Below are 19,665 nucleotides of genomic sequence, written 5' to 3' on the forward strand. Positions count from 1 at the left end.
CCTGTACATCAGAGATACAAATACATATGATGAGCTAATGATAATTATTAAGAGAGTCTGAAGTATTTAAGAGGAGCTAACTAACATCACTCAATATGTGACCTAATGGTTAATGAAGTGCATTCAAAATCATGAGATCTCAAGTTCAAAACTCAACAAAGGCGAAACGTGGAATTCTTTGATACACTACTATCAAATTCAAATACTCCTTCCGTCTACTATTACTTGTCCAGTTTAGAAAATCAATGTATAATTTATTACTTAGTTCATAATTTACCTTGTTATTATAAGAGGGAGTTGCTCGGAAGAAGGGGTAAAAATTGAATTTCTTATATTCAAATTGTCGTTCTACTGATTTTTTTAATAGATATGTCAAGTCAATACTGAACAAGTAAAAATAAACGAGAGAGTACTTTTTGTCGAACTATTTTACCTCTTTTGAAGAAAAACCCCAAATATTAGAAAGCTTCCAAAACTTCAAATTCACCAACTTACAACCCAAAAAAACTTCTATTTGCTACAGGTGCTAGTTGATTTTGGGCGGGAGATTCCCGGGTTGTTTCAATAATATATGAAAAAAGAGAAAAAAAACTAAAAATATGCAAAATTGAACAAAAATGTGTATTTTTATTGTCTTCTTATTATTGATACTTTAATTTTAAAATGCCCTATTATAACTGGATTAAGAAAATAGTCATGGAATGTCTATTTGTTATTTATTTTTTAATGGTCATTTGTTTTTTTAAGTGAATAAATAAGCTCATGCTTGTTCGATCTAAAATAGATATTGTCACATCATAATAAAAGTGTATTTGAGTAGCTATCAATAACTCGTTTGATAAGTATTTTTCAAAAATTATTTTGAACCTAACCCTTAGCCATAAGGGATCTTTTTGTCATTTTCTCAATATCAAAATTTATCACTAATCATATTTTTTGATGATTAGCAACAAACTATCAAAAAATAAATTTTTATAACTCCAATTATGTTATTGTGGAAACAGGATCCCATATTCACACTGATAATTAAAGCAAATATAAGGTTTTTAACATGTTTAACTTTTTTGCAGTATTTATAGTATGTTTATTATATATATGCACATGTATTACCTTGTATTATAGCATATCACGCTGAAAATATGCAAAAAGAAACAATAAAAAAATAGAAAAAGTTAAGTTCATACATTATTTAAAGAATGGTGGAATTTATAAATTTGAAATTGAATTAAGAAATCAAATTTGCGGCAATGTTTTATACACTCTCTCTCCGTCCACTTTTTACATGTTAACTATACTTGCTAAAAATAAAGGGAAAAAGGGTCTGAAAAATACTTTAACTTTGGCCGAAATTGTTGTTACGATACCAAATTTTATAGAGGATCTTTTACCCCTTCACTATTTAATAGTGTATTTAAAAGGTATATATGTGCCCACGTGAACATGTTTTTATTTATAATTGTGCAATATTTATGATGTCCACGTGGGCATATATATATCTTTAAAATACACTATTAAATAGTGTAGGGGATAAAAGGTCATTTCCATTGTCACTTAAACTTCCAACCCATGGTTGATGATATGATACAACAAGGACCTAAACACCTCTCTAAACTTCTTGAGAACTCATTTTCAAAAGCAATATCATATCATCAGCCATGGGTTGGAAGTTTAAGTGACAATGCCACCATCCATTGTGACGACACTGGGGCTGAGTTCTTTGAAGTTGAAGTTAATTGTCCTATGAATCAAGTCGTTCATCACCCAGACTTAGCATTTCCTCCAGGGCTACCCTGGAGGAATGTTCCTCCAACACATGATGGTGGTTGTTTGAGTGTAGCTCAACTCAACCACATTGAGTATGGAGGAATAGCAGTCAGTATCTGCATGTCACATAAGGTGGGTGCACTTTTTTACAAATGAGGTTGTAAGTGCACTTTTTTACAAATGTGCAGCAACTGCAGGTGCAAACTTATCAAATACTGGTAATAGTAGTAATGATTCTTCGTCTCAATTGGTCTAGGTATCAGATTTACGAAAAACAATTCCACCTTCAATACAATCAACCACCACAATAGGAAATATTCTCACCGCGTTCTCCACACCAACATATAACCTAGAAGACCTTAGGTTACCAAAGTTAGTATTTGATATAAGAAAGTCCAAACTCGAGCTTTCTAACAAAGATAATTTCAAAAACAACACATGGATATCAGAAATGTTGGAATACACAAATAAAGTTAATACAGGAATAGAGGATGCTCAATCGTATCTCCAGAAGAGTTCATGTCACGATGTGTATCGTTGTAGTAGCATCTGTAACATGCCATATCAAGATTTGGATTTTGGATGGGGGAGGCCAAGTAGAGCAAGCATGGCAAGTGCTCCATTTAACAATGTGTTATACTTGATGAATACACATGATCAAAGTAAAGGAATTGAAGTGTTTATCAACTTGAATCAACAACAAATATCCATTTTTGAACAAGACAAGGACCTTCTCCAATTTGCTACTCATGTTAATGATGATGATGTTCATGATGAGGAAGAGAAATATTGCATAGCTTACTAAAATTATTGCAAGTGAAGAAATTATTAATTCTTGTGTAACCCTTTTTGAATTTCTCAACTATAATAATATATAAAAATAATAGTATCTATGGGAAAAGGACAATCTAATGCTTTCACATTATTGTTTGTTGAGTATTATTTTAAGAAGTATTTTTGAGTAAAAAAAAAAAAGATTTAAAGATATTTTTAGACCAATAGATGAATGAAAGATATTCATGAAATAACACAATTTTTCGCTCTTATTTTGATTGACGGCTATATAATGTAACACATTTATTAGCTATTATTTTGATGAACGGCTATACCATAGAATACATTTGTCAGCTATTAACGACTATACAATATATACGATTCCTTAAAAATTAGCTAAATAACCTAGTAGTATAACATGACCGATTGATTTTATCCCAAAACTCAATATATTAACCCAACTAACTTTTGACGATTCAAATAATTGATGGTTACTTCTTTGCTTGAAATATAATTCAAGTCAAGGGACAAATTAAATTGATAAAATTAAAGTCCCTCTTAAACATTCGATTAAAAACATGACCTTCAAGATTCATGCATCAATAATGACTATTTTTCAAGTACACGGCCAAAAAATGGACTGATCTTTAATTTTTACCCTTTATCGACTGAACTTATGCCCCACAAAGTCATAAGTTCCTTAAAAACTGCAGTCATGACAAGGCAAAACTTGTAAATATTATTATATGAAAATACAAACTGTCTTGCAATTTCTATTTTTTTTGTAACGATGGGATAAAACTTAAAGACCAACACAAACTAAGGGCAGAAGTGCAAATAACCCATCATTTTCAGTACATATTCTGAGAATATGATATTCAAGATAGTTCAGCCCAACTAAACCAAAGTCTTACCAAGGAGTTTTCAACTTTAAAACAGAATCACCTAATACAGTAGCAAGTCTTAAGAACAAATTGTCAAAAAGCCCATACTATAGTGACTGGAATTTTGAACACATGATAGCAAAAACAGACACTGGAATTTTGAGGCTCCAGCAACTTAAAAGCATACTGCTACAGCACCCACTAGCAATGTGACCGTCCCCGCCAAATCTGACTAAGGTCAGAGGCTGATACCGAGCAAATTAGGAGCGGGATCTTTCTCGAGTTGGAGGTGAAAGGCTGCATTGTAAACAAAATAATATGAGCTTATAAAGCAAGAGAGTAATTTGTTGCAACTGTATCGTAGAGCATAGATAAGCGAGAGCTAAAAAAGAAAAAGAGTGAATAAGCTGCGAACCTCCTGTGTCGTTCTGGAAGAGGACTTTCTGCTGCAGCATATCTAGGACTACCTATTTCTTCAGGTTTAGACCTTGGGCTACGGCTACGGCTACGGCTACGGCCACGATAATCATCGGGGCTATATTTCCCCCTCCTCCCCACCCTAGGGGGGCTAGGGCCAGATTCCAGAAGTCCTTCCTCTGGTGGACTGTGCACCTCACCATTTTCAGAACCGGCTCTCAGCCTTCGAGGGTTTGGGCTATGGCCATTTCCATGATCAGGGTTCCTCTCCTTTTTAATGTTTGGACTACGGCCACTGCCATACTCAGAATCCCTTTCCCTATGATTGGGATTCGAACTAGGGCGCCGACCATAATCAGGGCTTGACCTACCTTGACGGATTGGACTTGGGCTACGGGCCCGTCCACGACCATAATCAGGACTCCCCCTCTCTCTTCCATAAGGACTCCGAGATCGGCCTCGGTCATAACCTCTCTTAAGACCCCTATCGTGGTTTCTATCAGGGCTAAACCCATTTCTCCTGTCATCATCATCTTTATTTGCATATTCAACTGTAATGACTTGATCCATCAGTTTACTGCATCAGAAAGAAAAAAACAAACAACAAACAATGGTCAATTATGGAAGTGGAAAACTACGAAAAAGTCGGATCAAAATAACCACATTACAACAAATCATCAAGAAAATACCTCATGTTTGTAGCATCCAAGGCTCTAGTAGCATCCTCCTGAGTTTCATATTGAACAAATGCAAAATTCCTTCTAATCCTTATATTGAGTATTTTTCCATATGGATCAAAGTGCCTCTCTATATCCCTGCTCCTAGTACTATATGGATCAAAATTTATGACAAACAAAGTCTTTGAAGGTTTGACACTAGATGAAGATTTCCTTGAAGTCTCTGGCCTCCTACCATTACGCTCTTCCTGCATCATAGCCATTTGAGAACACAAGTGAATTTGAGGATTTTTTAAGGGGAGAGATGGATTTCTGGACCAAAAAAAGGATTACCTTTGACCATTCAATGCGAAGTCTGCGTCCCTTTCTGCCAAATTCTATACGGTCAAGTCCGCGAATAGCATCCTCTGCATCTCTTTCATCATCCATGTACACAAAAGCAAAACCTGAAACCCACCCCCAAGAAACACCATAGATTAAATAAAAACTTAAAGCAAAATGAGAACAAGACTCCAGTGAAATATTCTTCAGTATTAAAATATAGAAGAAGAGATTCCATCCAACAGAGATGTAAACCATCTTGACTCAACATCTCAATTATAAAACCACTCTGTCAAATCTATAAATTTTTTACGAGTAAAATCAGCAACAGACCTTTGGTGGTGGACTAACAGATTTCAAGTAAAGGTGCATGTCACATGAGGGAACAATGTAAAGAAAGTGCCTTCTCCATTTTATCTGCTGCCTCAGCATCGAGGTCGGCATTGTGAGTTGTGACTAGTCTGTAAAATGAAGGCTGGGGAAAATTCTGGATTGGAAAGCAATAATGACGGAGGAAAACATATGATTGTGATGCCATGATGGATCAGAGAGCTCTTCTTGGAGACAAGAAGAGAACACTTGTCACAGCTAGGAAATGAAATGAGACTCCATCCATCAGCCATGATAGTATGGACATTGCAATGTTATCCTGCGCCAAAGAATAATTGAGTATGGTGGTTCATACTTAAAAACACTTCTCTGTAAACATATCCTAACACCCATAAAAGCTACACATCTTCTGTTATTGAGTCGAATGATCTAAACAGATCTTCGGCCCAATGCAGTCACAATGTGAAGAATGATCACGGTGTCCCAAAGCAGACCAAATTTCAGTTATTCAAGTCCTTCGACAGTTGAAACTATGGGATAAGTGCCAGTGAGGACTTCTGAAACTCTAGAATCATCAATACTCCGAAGAAAATGAACTGCCAAGTACGTCAAGATTTGCCATCATGAATCAACTGCTTTGCCACCACATCAGCTTTACTGGTTGCTAGTTATCAAAATATCTAGAGCCACAGACATCATAGAACCTAGACGACGCTTACCAGGTAATAAGTTATATCAGAACTATCATTCTCACTATCATTCTCAGATTCGATACAACATGGTGTACTGTATGTCAACGCGTGAGCAATGGGTGGAACAATCACTTTGCATAACTCAGTTCATGCCTCAGTTTTGCAGTTGCATGGAGGTAAAACTCTCAAATAAAAACTGTCCTGACCACTGGAAGTGAAAATTTCCAGCATCCTACTAAACGGTCTATTTAGGCACCTTGCTGGAGGATGATTAGATGCATGATCCAAACTCACCCGCAATATAGGAGAATCATATATTAAATTCACAAAGTAAAAAGAAAAAAAATATATATATGTATATATGTAGAGAGAGATAGAGAGAGAGAAATAAGACCACCGCAGCAGGAAAGCTCTAATTGAAGTTCGTTAGCCATATAACCAATTCATCTCACATAAAAACTTTTTTTGGTATAGGTAACATGTATAATCTTGTAGGAATGAGATTCAGGACAAGAAAGGTCGATGTGGATAGATAGTTCTGGACACGAAGTAAACCCAACCAGAAGACCAATCAGCACCTCCAAATAGATAGCACAATATCAAGTAAGAAATAACACATAAAACCAAGACTTTCGAGGCTTACCAGATTTCATATCCACTCTATCCACTTTTCCATATCTTCTGAAAAGCCTCTCCAACTCTGACTGTCTGGCATTATACTCAACATTCCCACAGAAAATTGGCCTCATTCCACCTGAGTAGAAGATCTCAAGACTCTTTCCACCCTGAGACCAGACAAGAAAATTACTCGTGATCAGGGAAGAGAAACAAATTAATTTAGTCCAACTCCAGCAAACATAATGTACTTCATCAGTACAGGTACAACAAGAGCCACACAGACGTCATAAGTAAACCACTCGAGAAACATTGTGCCTCCTTTTAATTACTTGTTTCTTTATACTAGTAATAATATGATTAGTAAAGTAAACATGATAAAATGCTTGACAATTTAGCATAATAATTGCTAGATATGTTCCACTTAAAATGCTAACTTAGTACCAAACGCTTAAGACAATCAATAAATAGATATAGCATTCTGTACTTCTAATGTATTACAATTACTTGTTTCAAAAGTTAACATAGCCAAAGAGTTTAGGACTTGTGGCTTTTCCAAGGACAATTTAGATATATATGGTCATTGTTTCAAGAGAATGGAATGACAGAGGGAGATGATACTTGTACAATTACAATCGAATGATTGAAATGGAGAAACGCTACCAAAGCATTATGAGATAGCAGGATGACCAAAGTGAAGGGTAAGTCCTTCAGAAAAGTTACAAGACCGGTAACGGTAATGTTATCTGGTAGTGAATGTTGGACTGCTAGAGTCCAAAATATCAACAAGAAGAATGTTGCAATCATACAAGATCAGATAAGATTAAAAATGGACACATTTATGGCACGCCTGAGGATAAAATGAGAGAAAATCACTTGAGTTGTTTGGTCACATCCTACAAATGCACCGGCGACTAGGTGTCAAACTATGGTGAGCAAAGGTGTTAAAAGGATATGAGATAGACCTAAAAATCACATAAACAGAAATTACCTTTAGAGACCTACAATTTCTTGAAAACAATTTAGTGTAGCTAAAGATAGGGCACAATGGACTACTTGTTGATTTTGAACCTATTGCTTTTCTTCAAGTATTTTGACCTTATTTAGGATCAACCTTGTGAATCCTTTAAGATGAATTTGATCAATTTGAACATGGTACTAAATATTTTGCATGTTAACATAGACTTGGTGTTTCTCTAATTCTCGCACTTATCTCTATACGATACACAAGTCTCTCCACACACAACATGCTTAAAAGAAATTGTTTTTTCTTCCACCTAAATATTTCGTCTCCATTTTTTATACTCATGGTGTCTGGGCTAGTTTTCGCGCACCTCAACTAATTCCGGGATAACCGCCACCTCCCATCAGCCAAAGATACTAGAAATTGTCCACCAATGCTAGAGCATATGGAAAGAAGCAACCTAGTATTTTTTATCTCAGCTGGGATTTTGAGCCTAAGACCTCATAGTTCTCAACCCACTTCATTGACCACTAGGACACACACTTGGGTGCTCCACCTAATATATCCTCATGTTATGCTAAAACCTTAAAGCTACACTCCCATCTTCTTGTGCGGAAATCAAGCACCAAAATGCTAGCAGACAAAGGTGACAAATCTCTCTTTTTTCAATGACGGTGGTGTCCAAGCTACCTATGCAAACCTCAACTATTCCACCAAGTACCAGTTACCTCACCAAGGCAAAGAGAGGAAAAGAAATCACCAAGTAGTATCTTCTGCCGAACATGATACCTAGGGTTCTCCTCCCACTTAATTGACCATAAGGCCGCACACTTGTGTACCCATAACTGAATACACCATTCGTCAAACCCATTAACATTTGAGTAGGTTGAAACACCCCATGGTCAACTTTAACAACCCTAATCTACAACCTTCAGTTTCATTTTTACTTATATAATACGTTTAGGCATCAAAACCCTTCACTTTCTAATCTTAACACCAACACAAACAAATCAATTTCCTAACCTAAAATTACAGATCCTCAACAAAAACCTTAATTTTTTATTTTTTTTAAATCATTTATAACCAAACTAACCAACAACCTAAAATTTCATTCCTCCACATAGAATATAAACCTTGATGATAAAAAAAATACTCAGATTCAACATTTCCCTATATACTTTACTGATTTCTACAAAATTAAAACAGATCTGAGAAAAAAACAGTATAAATTAGAAGATCTGATTGATAAATTAGAGAGCGATGAAGAATTGTTACCTCTTTCGAAAGTTGAAGAAATCGTGAAGTACAGCGATAGCTTCGAGGCTGAGTGAAAATATCTTTTTTTGACGCTATCTTACAGTGTTATAAACAACAGCGGCGAGTTTTTTTATTGACCAAAATACCCTTCTTGTAATAATTTTATAATCTATAATTTTCGTCTTATTTTATCGAATATATTTAGTTGAAAAATGAAGTTAAAGATTATTTTTTAAAGGGAAAATTATATGAAATAGCAAGTTTTTAATTCAAATTAAATGTTATAGTCATAGTTTCTTTTATTTCTAATTCGCGGCAAACATTCCATGTTTTGTCATTCCAAATATACAAATAGACCGAAATATACAAATGCAGGACCCATTTGTATACCGAAATATACAAATGCATGACCCATTTGTATACCGAAATATACAAATAGATCCAAATACATATTTTTTATGTAATGTATACCGAAATATACATATTAATAGTCATAGCAAACATAAAGTTTGTTATGGAGCGCAATTATACAAATTATAGTTATAGCATACAAATATGATTTTTATGTTTGCTAAATCTAAAATTTACTCTTCTTTAAAAATAATGTAATTTTAATGTGTCATACGGTTATAAAATTTATTATTAAAGGTAAAATGAAAAGTTAATTATATAATTTTTATTCTATTTTATACGATAATATTATGATGAACACATGAGATTTAAGATAGTACACCATACGATATAATTTGGCAGCGAAATAATCGGATGGACACATCATTCTACTTGTATGACTTTGTATTCTAAACCATTTTACTTATGACTTTATATTCTAAACCATTTTGCTTAACTCTTTAGCAATTAAACCGTTAAGCTCAACGAAACTCATACTTGAATTGGCAACGAGTTAAGTAAAAGGATCCAGAATGCGAACTCACTCATAGTCTACTATCATTTTTTAGAAACAAATTTAAAAAAATGTCACATAACCAAATGGAGGAAGTATTGGATTTAATATCATATATAACCAAATGTTATGATGGGATTGTGGATACCCTCCATTCTTAATTAAAGGGTTTCACAGGATTGTGGATACCCTCCATTCTTAATTAAAGAATTTCACGTTCGAGCCCTGAAGTTCGTATTTATCCCAAATTGAGACTTCATGACATGAACTCAAATTACTCTAACCTCAAAACGAATACCGAAAATCAGATGAAAATGACACACTAGCTTAAGCAAAATGTAATACATTGATTCATTAAAAATTAATGGACCAATTTCTTAAAAGTTAAAACATATCATAATCCCAAAAGTACCATAAAAAGAAATACATCAAGCAAAACATTGATTTGTCTCTAGCACCAACAGTTTTGTTGCTATATTGAACTAAATGTGTTTTGTTCATCTTCACAAGGACTTGAAGAACACGCCAACAACAAAAACAGCAACATATCAAGCGCAATCCCACAAGTGGAGTCTGGAAGGGTAAAGATGTATGCAGACTTTTACCCTACCTTTGTGGGAAACTTGAAGTACGCACCAAATCCAAAAAAAAAAAAAAATCACCCTCCCTTAGGTTGCTGAAAAAATGTAACAGAAAATTTATAGTTAGTGTACATGTACATTTGACATCTAATAATTCATAAATTCAATGTTTGAAATGAAATTAACTAAAACTAAAGAATTAATACCTGAGTAGTAGGTCTGGCCAAACTCCCCATCAACCTTGGGTCAGCATAGCCTGCGTGAATCATTTCTAAATAAATTTAACAAAAGAAGGATATGATAGGACATTATGAAGTTGAGATACGTCAACCAACAAGATTAAGTAAATTTCTACGTTTTTAGTGTACTTTTGCCAAGGTGTTTTCGAAAATAGTTCCCCTAGAAAGTAACAATGTTGGCTAATCAATATGAAAAACACTTTTCTCAATAATAGAGCAGCAATTTGTGTTTGGTCAAACTTTCAAAAGTGAATCCTCCTCAAAAACACTTTAATTTCCCTTAGAAGTTTGGTCAAGCACCTCAAAATTCTATAAAAATAAGCAATTTTTGCCTCCACAAGCTTTGGCCAAACAAGCTAGAAGTTGGTCATTTGCAAAAAGAGATTTAGTATTTAAATACATCCAGTTATATGGTGCAAAGTCTAGGATTAGAAATATTCTCAAGTACAAGGAGAATAGATGCAAAAATGCATAACGACTTTAAATTCTTGTCATCAAACTATAGTTCGGTTGATCTATCACTTTCTTTTATTCTTTTTTTTTCATTATGACGTAGGGTCAACCACTTGGGCTGACCTTAGGCGGGCACCCTTCCAAAGTGCAATGGAGGTCACCAGCCTAGACCATGGGCCTTCATGATCGCCCATTGACCCTGTCCAGATAAGTCTATCACTTTCTTTTTAAAACAAATTGATTCTTAGCATTGGTGAGTTTCAATGAACAATGAAATATGATAGTACTTGTTAATTATAAATTGTATGTGCAAATGAGAACCTACAATGAGCAAACCAATACATTGCAGCACTTGTATTCTTTATATGGATGATGAAAAAGAAACTTGCGTTGAATGGTATTTGATTAAATCATTGCAAATAGTCCTCCTTCTCCATATCCTGATTAAAACCACCATCAAAGTTGACATGTGCCTCATCTTCATTGTTTTGCTACATACATGGTGATGATGTGAAAAGTAAATATTATAAAAAGGATCATCCCCCAAATAGTTATGAGGATCAATTATGAGCTTCAACAAGCATATTTAACTCTGAGAAAAATTTAAGTTGCATTAATTTTATGATGTAATATCTAGATCTCTAAATTTAAATTCATTCCCTACTAGCTTTCTTGGTCTTCCTTTGGGTGCAAAACTAAAATCTCCTGAAGTTTGGAATGGTGTCATAGAAAAGGTTGAAAGGAGATTGGCAACTTGGCAATCACAGTCCTTGGTAGCATTCCCACATACTTCATTTCAGTTTTCACTATACCCTATGCCTAGTGCAGTGTTGAAGCAGATAGACAAATGGAGGATTTTCTCATGGCCTATGGGAGGGTAATTGTCAGACTCACAAGTTTTCATTGGTAAAGTAGGTCAAAGTCACTCAGCCAAAATCACAAGGGGGTCTTGGAATAAAAAATTTGAGTCCAGACAACAAGAGCATGCTAATGAAATGGTTATGGAGATATGGTCATGAAGATACAACACTATGGAGGACGGTAATTGATGCCAAGTTTGGAACCCACAGTCATTTGTGTTCTAAAAAAGACACAGGAATTCATGGAGTTGGGCTATGGAAACATTTTATTTTATATGGAGAAAGAAAAAGGTAGTTGGCCACCAAGCAGGCTTTTTCAAGAATATCTCCTATAAAGTGGCAATGAATCTCAAACAAAATTCTGCAAGGATAAATGGCTTGGCTGCAATGCTCTTAAAGACTCCTATCCCAGACTACTCCTCATAGAAACCAATAAAGACCTAGAGTCATATGTCATACAGAGATAGATAATTCTTGGAGCCCTCTATTCAGAAGGAACCTTTAGATACTGGAACTAAATGACCTCCTCACATTATTAGCCACTCTGAAACAGTACACAATTGAAGGACAGCACCGAGACAGAATGGTATGGGGGAACTCCATAAATGGGCAGTTTACAGTCAAGGACAACTACAATATCATGTGCTCTCAAAATGGTATAATTGACAAGTGACCTTGGAAGCATGTCTGGAAGGTCACCTTTGCTTTAAATGAAGCATCTCTAACACAGGACAATCTCAATATAGGAAAAACTGCCTTAGTCAATAGATGCTATATGTGCCTATAGGATTCAGCAAGTGTCAATCATCTGCTTCTACCTAGCCCATTTGCAGCAGTATCTGGAGTTTTTTTTCTGTTTATTTTCAGCCTACAGTGGGTCATTCCACATTCTACCAAGGATGTTTTCACAAGTTGGACTTTTTGAAGAGTTGACAAATCCATCAAGAAGATCTGGAGAAGGATTCCAGCAGTAATTTTTTGGTGCGTCTAGAATGAGAGGAACCGCAGGTGCTTTGATGGGATTTCAACTCCAACTCACTCACTGAAATCTAGATTCTAGTTCATTTGTTCAGTTGGTACTATAACTCCACCGTAAATAGTATTGACAGTTTTTTGGACTTTGTGAACTCCTTGGTTTTAGTTTAGACTTTATTGTAATGGAGCTAACCCACTTTTGTACCTTTTTGCTCACATGGCATCTTACTGATGGTTTTCAATGACAACTCTTTAGTATTTACTTCATTAAAAAAAAGTTGATCTGTAAATAGTATTCTTAAATCATTCCATATCTACTTTAAAATTGAGAGAAGATCAAGTTCAAACTTGAAATTCGAAAATACATGATTATCAGACAATAAGGAAGAGTATAGTTTTTACTTTTGATTGCATAATTGCAAAGAATAAAGAAAAATGCTCAAAAAGTATATACCTGATGAGGTTGATCATTCCCTTGATTCATGGAAGAAGCACTAAGATCACCAATGCCTTGTGATCCTTGCGTAGCACTAACGTTGTGAAAGACAGAAAAGTTACGAACTGGATCAAGCACAACATCAACTTCTTTCCCCCCTGAAAACATCATTAACAAATATAGATATAGCTTTAAGCTAAGATTAATGCCTGAAGAAGTGGTTATCATAAGTACTTATTCTTAAGATGTTGCAGACTGCCTGTCCGATAACCTGTAGTGTGAATCAATAAGCTGGGGACACTAGACTGCACTCCAAAATTCTCTTGATGAAATTGTCTATGTTTACCAAGCGTTCCAGATGCAATGGTCGATTGATTAGCCCTACTGGCTAAGTTTATGTCAGGAACTTGGATACTAGAGCTTGCATCAGTAACTCGGCGCAAGTAAATACGATATTTCTGCAAAGTGAGAACAAATTGCTTGAAATGAATGGAGGAACTGATGATTAGGACAGAACAAATTAAAAGTGCTACCTAAGTTTTAGTAATGATGATTTAGAGTCAGCAATTCTGTCATCAGCAAACAAAGTTGCTAAAGTAGTACTAAGTCAAAGACAAATGCAGCTACCATATCCCTGTTATTCAACCCAATGTCGTCAAAGAGGGACACATTTTGAATAGTAAATTAGAGAGGGGTTCTCCAAGCACTAAAAGGAATAGAATACATAAAAAACCCCAGGACATGATGGATTTAATGCCTTATTCTTCAAAAAGACATGGTCAATAATTGGAGAAGAAATAAAGATGCAGTACTGGAGTTTTTCAGAAGACAGAAACTTTACAAACCTGTGAATTGTACCAGTGTGAAACTCATACCAAAAGTAAAGAAATCCAACCAATGTAAGAGAATTCAGACCCTTATCCTGTTGCACTATCCTAGACAAAATTATGTCAAAGATAATCACTACAAGACCAAAGGAAGTCATGTCTCAGATAGCATAATACTAAGTCATGAGCTGATCAAAAGGTATGGAAGAAAAGGGATGTCTCCAAGAAGCATGGTCAAGGTGGATATGCAGAAGACATGATTCAGTGGAGCAGGAATTTACGGAGCAGGTTCTCACGGCCCTGAACTTTCCAGAGAAGTTCATAGGGTGGATCATGGAATGTCTTAAAATAGTCTCCTATTCAATCACTATCAATTGAGAGTTGAAAAGGGCTTTTCAAGCAAAGAACAGATTGAGATCATGGAATGCCTTACAACAGTATGTAGAACAGTCTTGAAAGGCAGCATTTACTTTAGTTCTATGTTTCTCAGACTCTTCAAAAATGTCGATGGGTGTGTGTAAGATCCTCCAAAAGTAGAGCATTTTTGGAGGATGCGACAACATTTTGGAGAGTCCAAGCAACATAGCTTCATTTGCAAGAAAGGAATTTGAGAGTCATCCAACAGAAGAGATGAGCCCTGAGGTGATCATACGTTGATAATACAATAATCCATCAATAGAATAGCTATGAAGCCAAAGCTAGCAGGAAGAATCCATCAATAATGAGTGTTATGTTGTCATTATATAAAAATCAAAGTAAGATTCTAAAGACGAAAGCTAATTGATGATTAATATTGCATATAGATAGTCAAGAATCAAGAATATCTTAATAATTAAAGTAAAACAAATACAAAAATCTGAGTTATCTTATTCTATAAGAGTATACACTAGTTCAAGCAAAGTAAAACAGAAATCAAACATTACTTCAACTATTTTATATGAGAAAACCATAGCAATAATAGTTAAACATATGTATTTAGAAGTAGACCTGCCAATGACTGGCGACATTTTCTCTAGTTAATCCAGGGACTTTCATGTGTTCATGAATCTTCTTTGGCACAGCTTCTGCATGAAAATTAAGCTAACAAATCATTGGCAGTTTAACATTCCTTTCTGTTAGACACCTCAGAAAAATTCTTTTCAATAATGTGAATACACTAGCAACAACAACTTACTGTCAAACCCAATGTTTCTAATGGCTTCCAGGAATGTGTTGTGAAGTGACTCTGTCCACATAATCTGACACTTTGTTGGTAGAACAAAATTGACACTGTTATCTTTGCCCTGTTTCCCCAGTTTCATTGCAGATTTCCCAGGGACAGGTTTTTTACCTCTCTTCTCCTTCAACGCTGTGCACAGCCCTTGATCTCTTTGATTGTCGACTGATACACCCTTTAGTCCTTTCAAGATTGTACCTTCCTTGTCGTCAGCTGACATCGCTGGCATTTAGTACATAAGCTTAAATCATAAACTTGTCTCTAACAACCAATGAATAGAACACTGAACATTTTACGGAGAAAAAAAGAAGAAGAAGAAATCAACTCACATAAAACAGGTATTTCAAACGCTTGGGCTATCACTTGTTGAAGTTCAAAGCCATTCATATCAGACTTGTGCACATCAGTGACAACGAGATCAAAAGAGTCGCCTTTGATCTTAAGTTTAGACAAAGCATCTACTGGATATTTGACAGTCACAACTGGAGAAAAACCAAAATAGTTTATTGATTAGATGTATTATGAAGGGGAAATGACAAACATTCCATATAGAAACATTTAAAAATCCAAATACCAATATCCTACACTACGTTGCTTATAAAAGCTCTGACATTAGGATTATTAGCCAAAACAAGGGAACTACTTTTTCCATACATATGCTGATGTAAGATCGATTATTGTGGTTATAGTAAAGATAATTCCATAAATACAGATACACTTAATGTTCTTATCAGATTCATTAAATTATTTTTTTCTGCTTCGCATAGTTCTTGTACAATTCTTACTACAAACCGAAAAAGAAAAAAGAAATTTTGATTTGATAATTCTCACAATATCATAAGTTAAATAGAAATTGGTGCAGTGGGGGAGTTTGAGAAGGGTGGGCAAGGGCCAAGGCATATATTGATGATCTGAGAACATTTCAACCAATCTATTGATAGACTCCTCTACATCTTTCACTAACAATAAAAAGGACTGAGAGCAACTATGTTCAAAAAGTGGTCTGTCGTTGTGATTCCTCTTCATTCTTCATCAAGTCAAACACACATCGGATCCAAAGAAGATCTAACAAAGTAAAGTGGAACCTAAAATTAATTGTTCCATTTCTTATTCCTAAAAAGGAAGTATAAACAATTTTGGTACATTCAATAGGTAATTTGAATTCATACATCATGCTACTTGAAGATCTAAAGCTTACCACTTTCAACTCTAGGATCTATCAAATTAGGGGAAGAAAAAAGCAATCATTGCATTCCAGAATCCACACCAAATAGGAAATGAAAAAAGAAGACGACAAAGACATCACCAAAGATTTGGTATAAGTACCTTGGTAGTTGCATTTCTTGAGTAGCCCAGCAACAACCGGAAGATACGTGGCATCATCATCCACCACCAAAATGCTGATTTTTTCAGCAGTTCTGAAAGACATATGTGTCTCAACTTCCATTGGTAAGCAAGGTTTGAATCTGCGGCAAAGATTTAACCTGTTAATGTAAATGAAGATCTATTAGGTCACACTGAATAATGACAATCGCCGCAGGTGTTGTAGATGGTTTTGTTCAGAGCAAGAAAGGGAAAAATTTATAGATAGAGCTGTCAATATGGGCCGATTCAGTCCATTCGGGGTAACCCATACATGCTTTGATTTTTTTTTATGACAAGGGAAACCCGCAGCCGCTACCCTTTGGGTGCGCACAGGCTTTGATTTTACGAGTTAGGCCAGGCTGGCTCATTATTTTGGTGGGCCAAAAAACAGTCAGCCCAGCCCATCATTATGCGGGTTGCAGCCCACGCCAGGCCAGCCCACTATTTTTAAAAGAATATATTTTATATAACTTAAATTTTGATTTAAAGAATGTTAACATAAATATCGACAAGATAATATTATATGCAGGGCTCCACCTGTACTTCTGAAAGTGCAATAGACATTGCAAACCAAATTTCTAAGCTAAAGTCAACAAACCCCCCTTCAGAGAAAGCAATGTTGACAAATAAGACATTATAAGGTAACTACAGTGTTGCATCTTTCGATAGCTATAATGAATTAGATAGCATCACAACAGTTTATTGAATTTGCATTTCGTCAACCCACCTCAGCAATGCAACTTTATTGAGATGACCAACAAATCTATATTCAAACGTTGATACTCAATCTGATATATGTCAACCAACCATTATAGAAAGTTGATCTCGTTTGGATCTTATGCAATACTGAAACTAGAACAACAATGTTCCAATAATAATATTGGCCAAACTAACATAACATTGAAAAAACATAAGTATATCATAAATGTATCAATAAATAAAAAAGGAGACAAAAAGGAAAAGGATCATCAGCAGGGGAAGGGAGATTTACTAGCTAGTGGCGACCACAAGAGAGGAGTGGTGAGCAGCAATGTTGATGGGGACAGGGGATCTTAGATCTAAATGGAGAAACTCGAGCAAAGGATGTGGTGCAATGGATGGGGTTGCTCCGCTCTTAATCAAAGGTCTTGGGTTCGAGCCCTAGGTATGGAAAAATCCTTGGTAGGGAGAGCTTCCCCCCGAATGGGGCCCTACACAGCGCAAATCCGGAATAAGTGAGCTCCAATGTGGGTACCGGACACCGGATAGGAAACCAAAAAAAAAAAAAAAACTCTACCAAAACTCACTCACAAGTACAAATATTTTCCTTTATTAAAAGTCGAGCTCCCAACGACCGACCTGCCAAAACGTAATGAACTATGAAATAGTCTTCTGACAGTCAGGTCTCCAACTAAAATTAATTCGACTGATGGAAGCCCTAAAAATCTTTTATTTGTCAAGAATTTTGGCAGACTTATTCCTACCAACAGAGAAGGAAATGTCCTCTAAAACATCTTCCTACAAAATGGTGCAAACAATCTTTGATGGATTGCAATGCCCTTTCAATCGAAAAACAAATCACATTAGAAATCAAGAAATTTAACTTTTAGACGACTTTTAGTTGATGTATATGTTGATGCCTTGACAGCTTCTTGGTCCATCGAAGGCCATCAAAAATCGACCAATTTCTTGAAGTGTGAAATTTCAAGGCATAAACTGTCATATGAATAGCATTTTTTGTGCTGAGATGATACAACTAGACCTAAGGTAGATGTGAAGGACTGTCAGACTGTTGTTAAGGGTCACACGGGATAACCTTTGACCACAAAATCTAGTCAATCACAATCTAACAGAGCTCAACATCTAATCAGTCACATTTATTCTTTGAAAGAACCTAACTGGAGCAGGAAATCCTACAATGCAGATCTCTCTACTAACCAAATCACCATGTATGGGTTATCTTGCATTCAAATTTACAGCTAAAGATTACTTTGATAACTTGGTGGACAATTGTAGATTCATTCTAATAGTGAAGTTCTAATGGATGAAACCTTAATTTTGGTGCAATTAGAAAAATGTTGTTACACATCCCACTTAGAGGTTATTTGGTACAAGGGACAAGGGAAAATAATCCCGAGATAAAATGCACGATTATTTTATCCTGCATTTGGTTCGGGGTATTAGTTAGTCCCTGGATTATCCCACCATTGTACTACAATGATGGGCTAAGTTATCCCATATATATAGTGGGATAACTAATTCCCCATCCCCTATACCATACAACCCCTTACGGTTAGTGTTGTTCATCCGTTCTAAAATGTAGACAGTGAAAACAAGATCATCAATTAACTCTTATTGCATCACATATGAGACCAGAAAGTCTATCCATTTTATATATAGAAGTCACGAGGATCATCGTTCATATATTACTTCCACGTCATCAAATATAGAGTTCTCCTAGGAAATAGTGCTAGAGCAGTTTGAGCCCCTCCTCTTGACATTATAGAATTTTGATACAGTGTAATCTATAGACGTGTGTAACCACACAAGAAAAAGGTTAGTACTTAGTACATACCGAAGTTTATAATGCAACCAACAGAACCAAAGAACCCAGTCCCCATCAGAGAAAACATGTTGTAATAAGGTTGCTTGAGATCATCATCATCAAACGTGTGCCCGATGTCTGCCATGAACTCTGCAGCAATTGAAGCAACAGACTGGACAGAGTTAATATGTTAGGAGCATCATCTATTTTGGGAAGATAGAAGTGAGAAGGTGGGACAACATGAAGCAATCCAACACCACAAAAGCAACTGGGCCATAAAAGGAAAAAAAATCCAAAGAATGACTGACTACATGGTCAGCGGTGGAAAAATAATCATCTCTTTAGATCAAAAAAACTGGTGGGGATTATACCGCAAGCAAGATGCTTATAATAGATTCTAACGAAGAAGCAGTCTATCGGATGTCATTGTTTCCGCAAGATAAGATTTACAGTTTTCATATATGAAATAATCTCCGTGTCCCAGCTTACAACATCCTCTACACAAAAAATGAACTAACTCAACAAGTTTGATGAATTCGCTTCGACCTTCAAGTAGAGAGATCATATTAACATGCTTGATTGACAGTGTA

At 35.5% G+C, this 19,665-nt stretch overlaps 2 protein-coding genes and 2 pseudogenes across 3 annotated transcripts; 1 reads left to right on the forward strand and 3 right to left on the reverse strand.

Moving 5' to 3' along the window:
- The first annotated feature begins 1,566 nt into the window (after window positions 1-1,566).
- Window positions 1,567-2,569, forward strand: LOC125832941 (acyltransferase Pun1-like; annotated as a pseudogene).
- Window positions 2,570-3,370: 801 nt separating this feature from the next.
- Window positions 3,371-8,767, reverse strand: LOC125832969 (serine/arginine-rich splicing factor RS31-like). 2 transcript variants are annotated; one of them, XM_049512137.1, is made up of 7 exons: window positions 8,714-8,745; window positions 6,503-6,644; window positions 5,171-5,486; window positions 4,850-4,962; window positions 4,529-4,764; window positions 3,838-4,416; window positions 3,371-3,719 (listed from the first exon to the last, which is right to left on the reverse strand). In XM_049512137.1, exons 4-7 carry the CDS (start codon window positions 4,943-4,945, stop codon window positions 3,683-3,685), a joined length of 948 nt encoding a protein of 315 aa, XP_049368094.1. In that variant the 5' UTR covers window positions 4,946-4,962; window positions 5,171-5,486; window positions 6,503-6,644; window positions 8,714-8,745; the 3' UTR covers window positions 3,371-3,682. The 2 variants fall into 2 exon arrangements, with proteins under 2 accessions (XP_049368094.1, XP_049368095.1); XM_049512138.1 differs by lacking the exon at window positions 5,171-5,486 and having other exon boundaries at window positions 8,714-8,767.
- Window positions 8,768-10,961: 2,194 nt separating this feature from the next.
- Window positions 10,962-11,087, reverse strand: LOC125833017 (U1 spliceosomal RNA; annotated as a pseudogene).
- A 172-nt stretch (window positions 11,088-11,259) lies between these two features.
- LOC125832977 (two-component response regulator ARR2-like) lies at window positions 11,260-19,239 on the reverse strand. Its single transcript, XM_049512143.1, has 8 exons — window positions 19,106-19,239; window positions 16,513-16,670; window positions 15,516-15,668; window positions 15,145-15,408; window positions 14,958-15,034; window positions 13,378-13,601; window positions 13,162-13,300; window positions 11,260-11,363 (listed from the first exon to the last, which is right to left on the reverse strand). Exons 2-8 carry the CDS (start codon window positions 16,631-16,633, stop codon window positions 11,283-11,285), a joined length of 1,059 nt encoding a protein of 352 aa, XP_049368100.1. The 5' UTR covers window positions 16,634-16,670; window positions 19,106-19,239; the 3' UTR covers window positions 11,260-11,282.
- Window positions 19,240-19,665: the final 426 nt, after the last annotated feature.

The sequence above is a fragment of the Solanum verrucosum genome, unplaced genomic scaffold (assembly GCF_900185275.1).
Source record: "Solanum verrucosum unplaced genomic scaffold, falcon-dt-bn FXZP01000016.1, whole genome shotgun sequence".
NCBI classification, from domain to species: domain Eukaryota; kingdom Viridiplantae; phylum Streptophyta; class Magnoliopsida; order Solanales; family Solanaceae; genus Solanum; species Solanum verrucosum.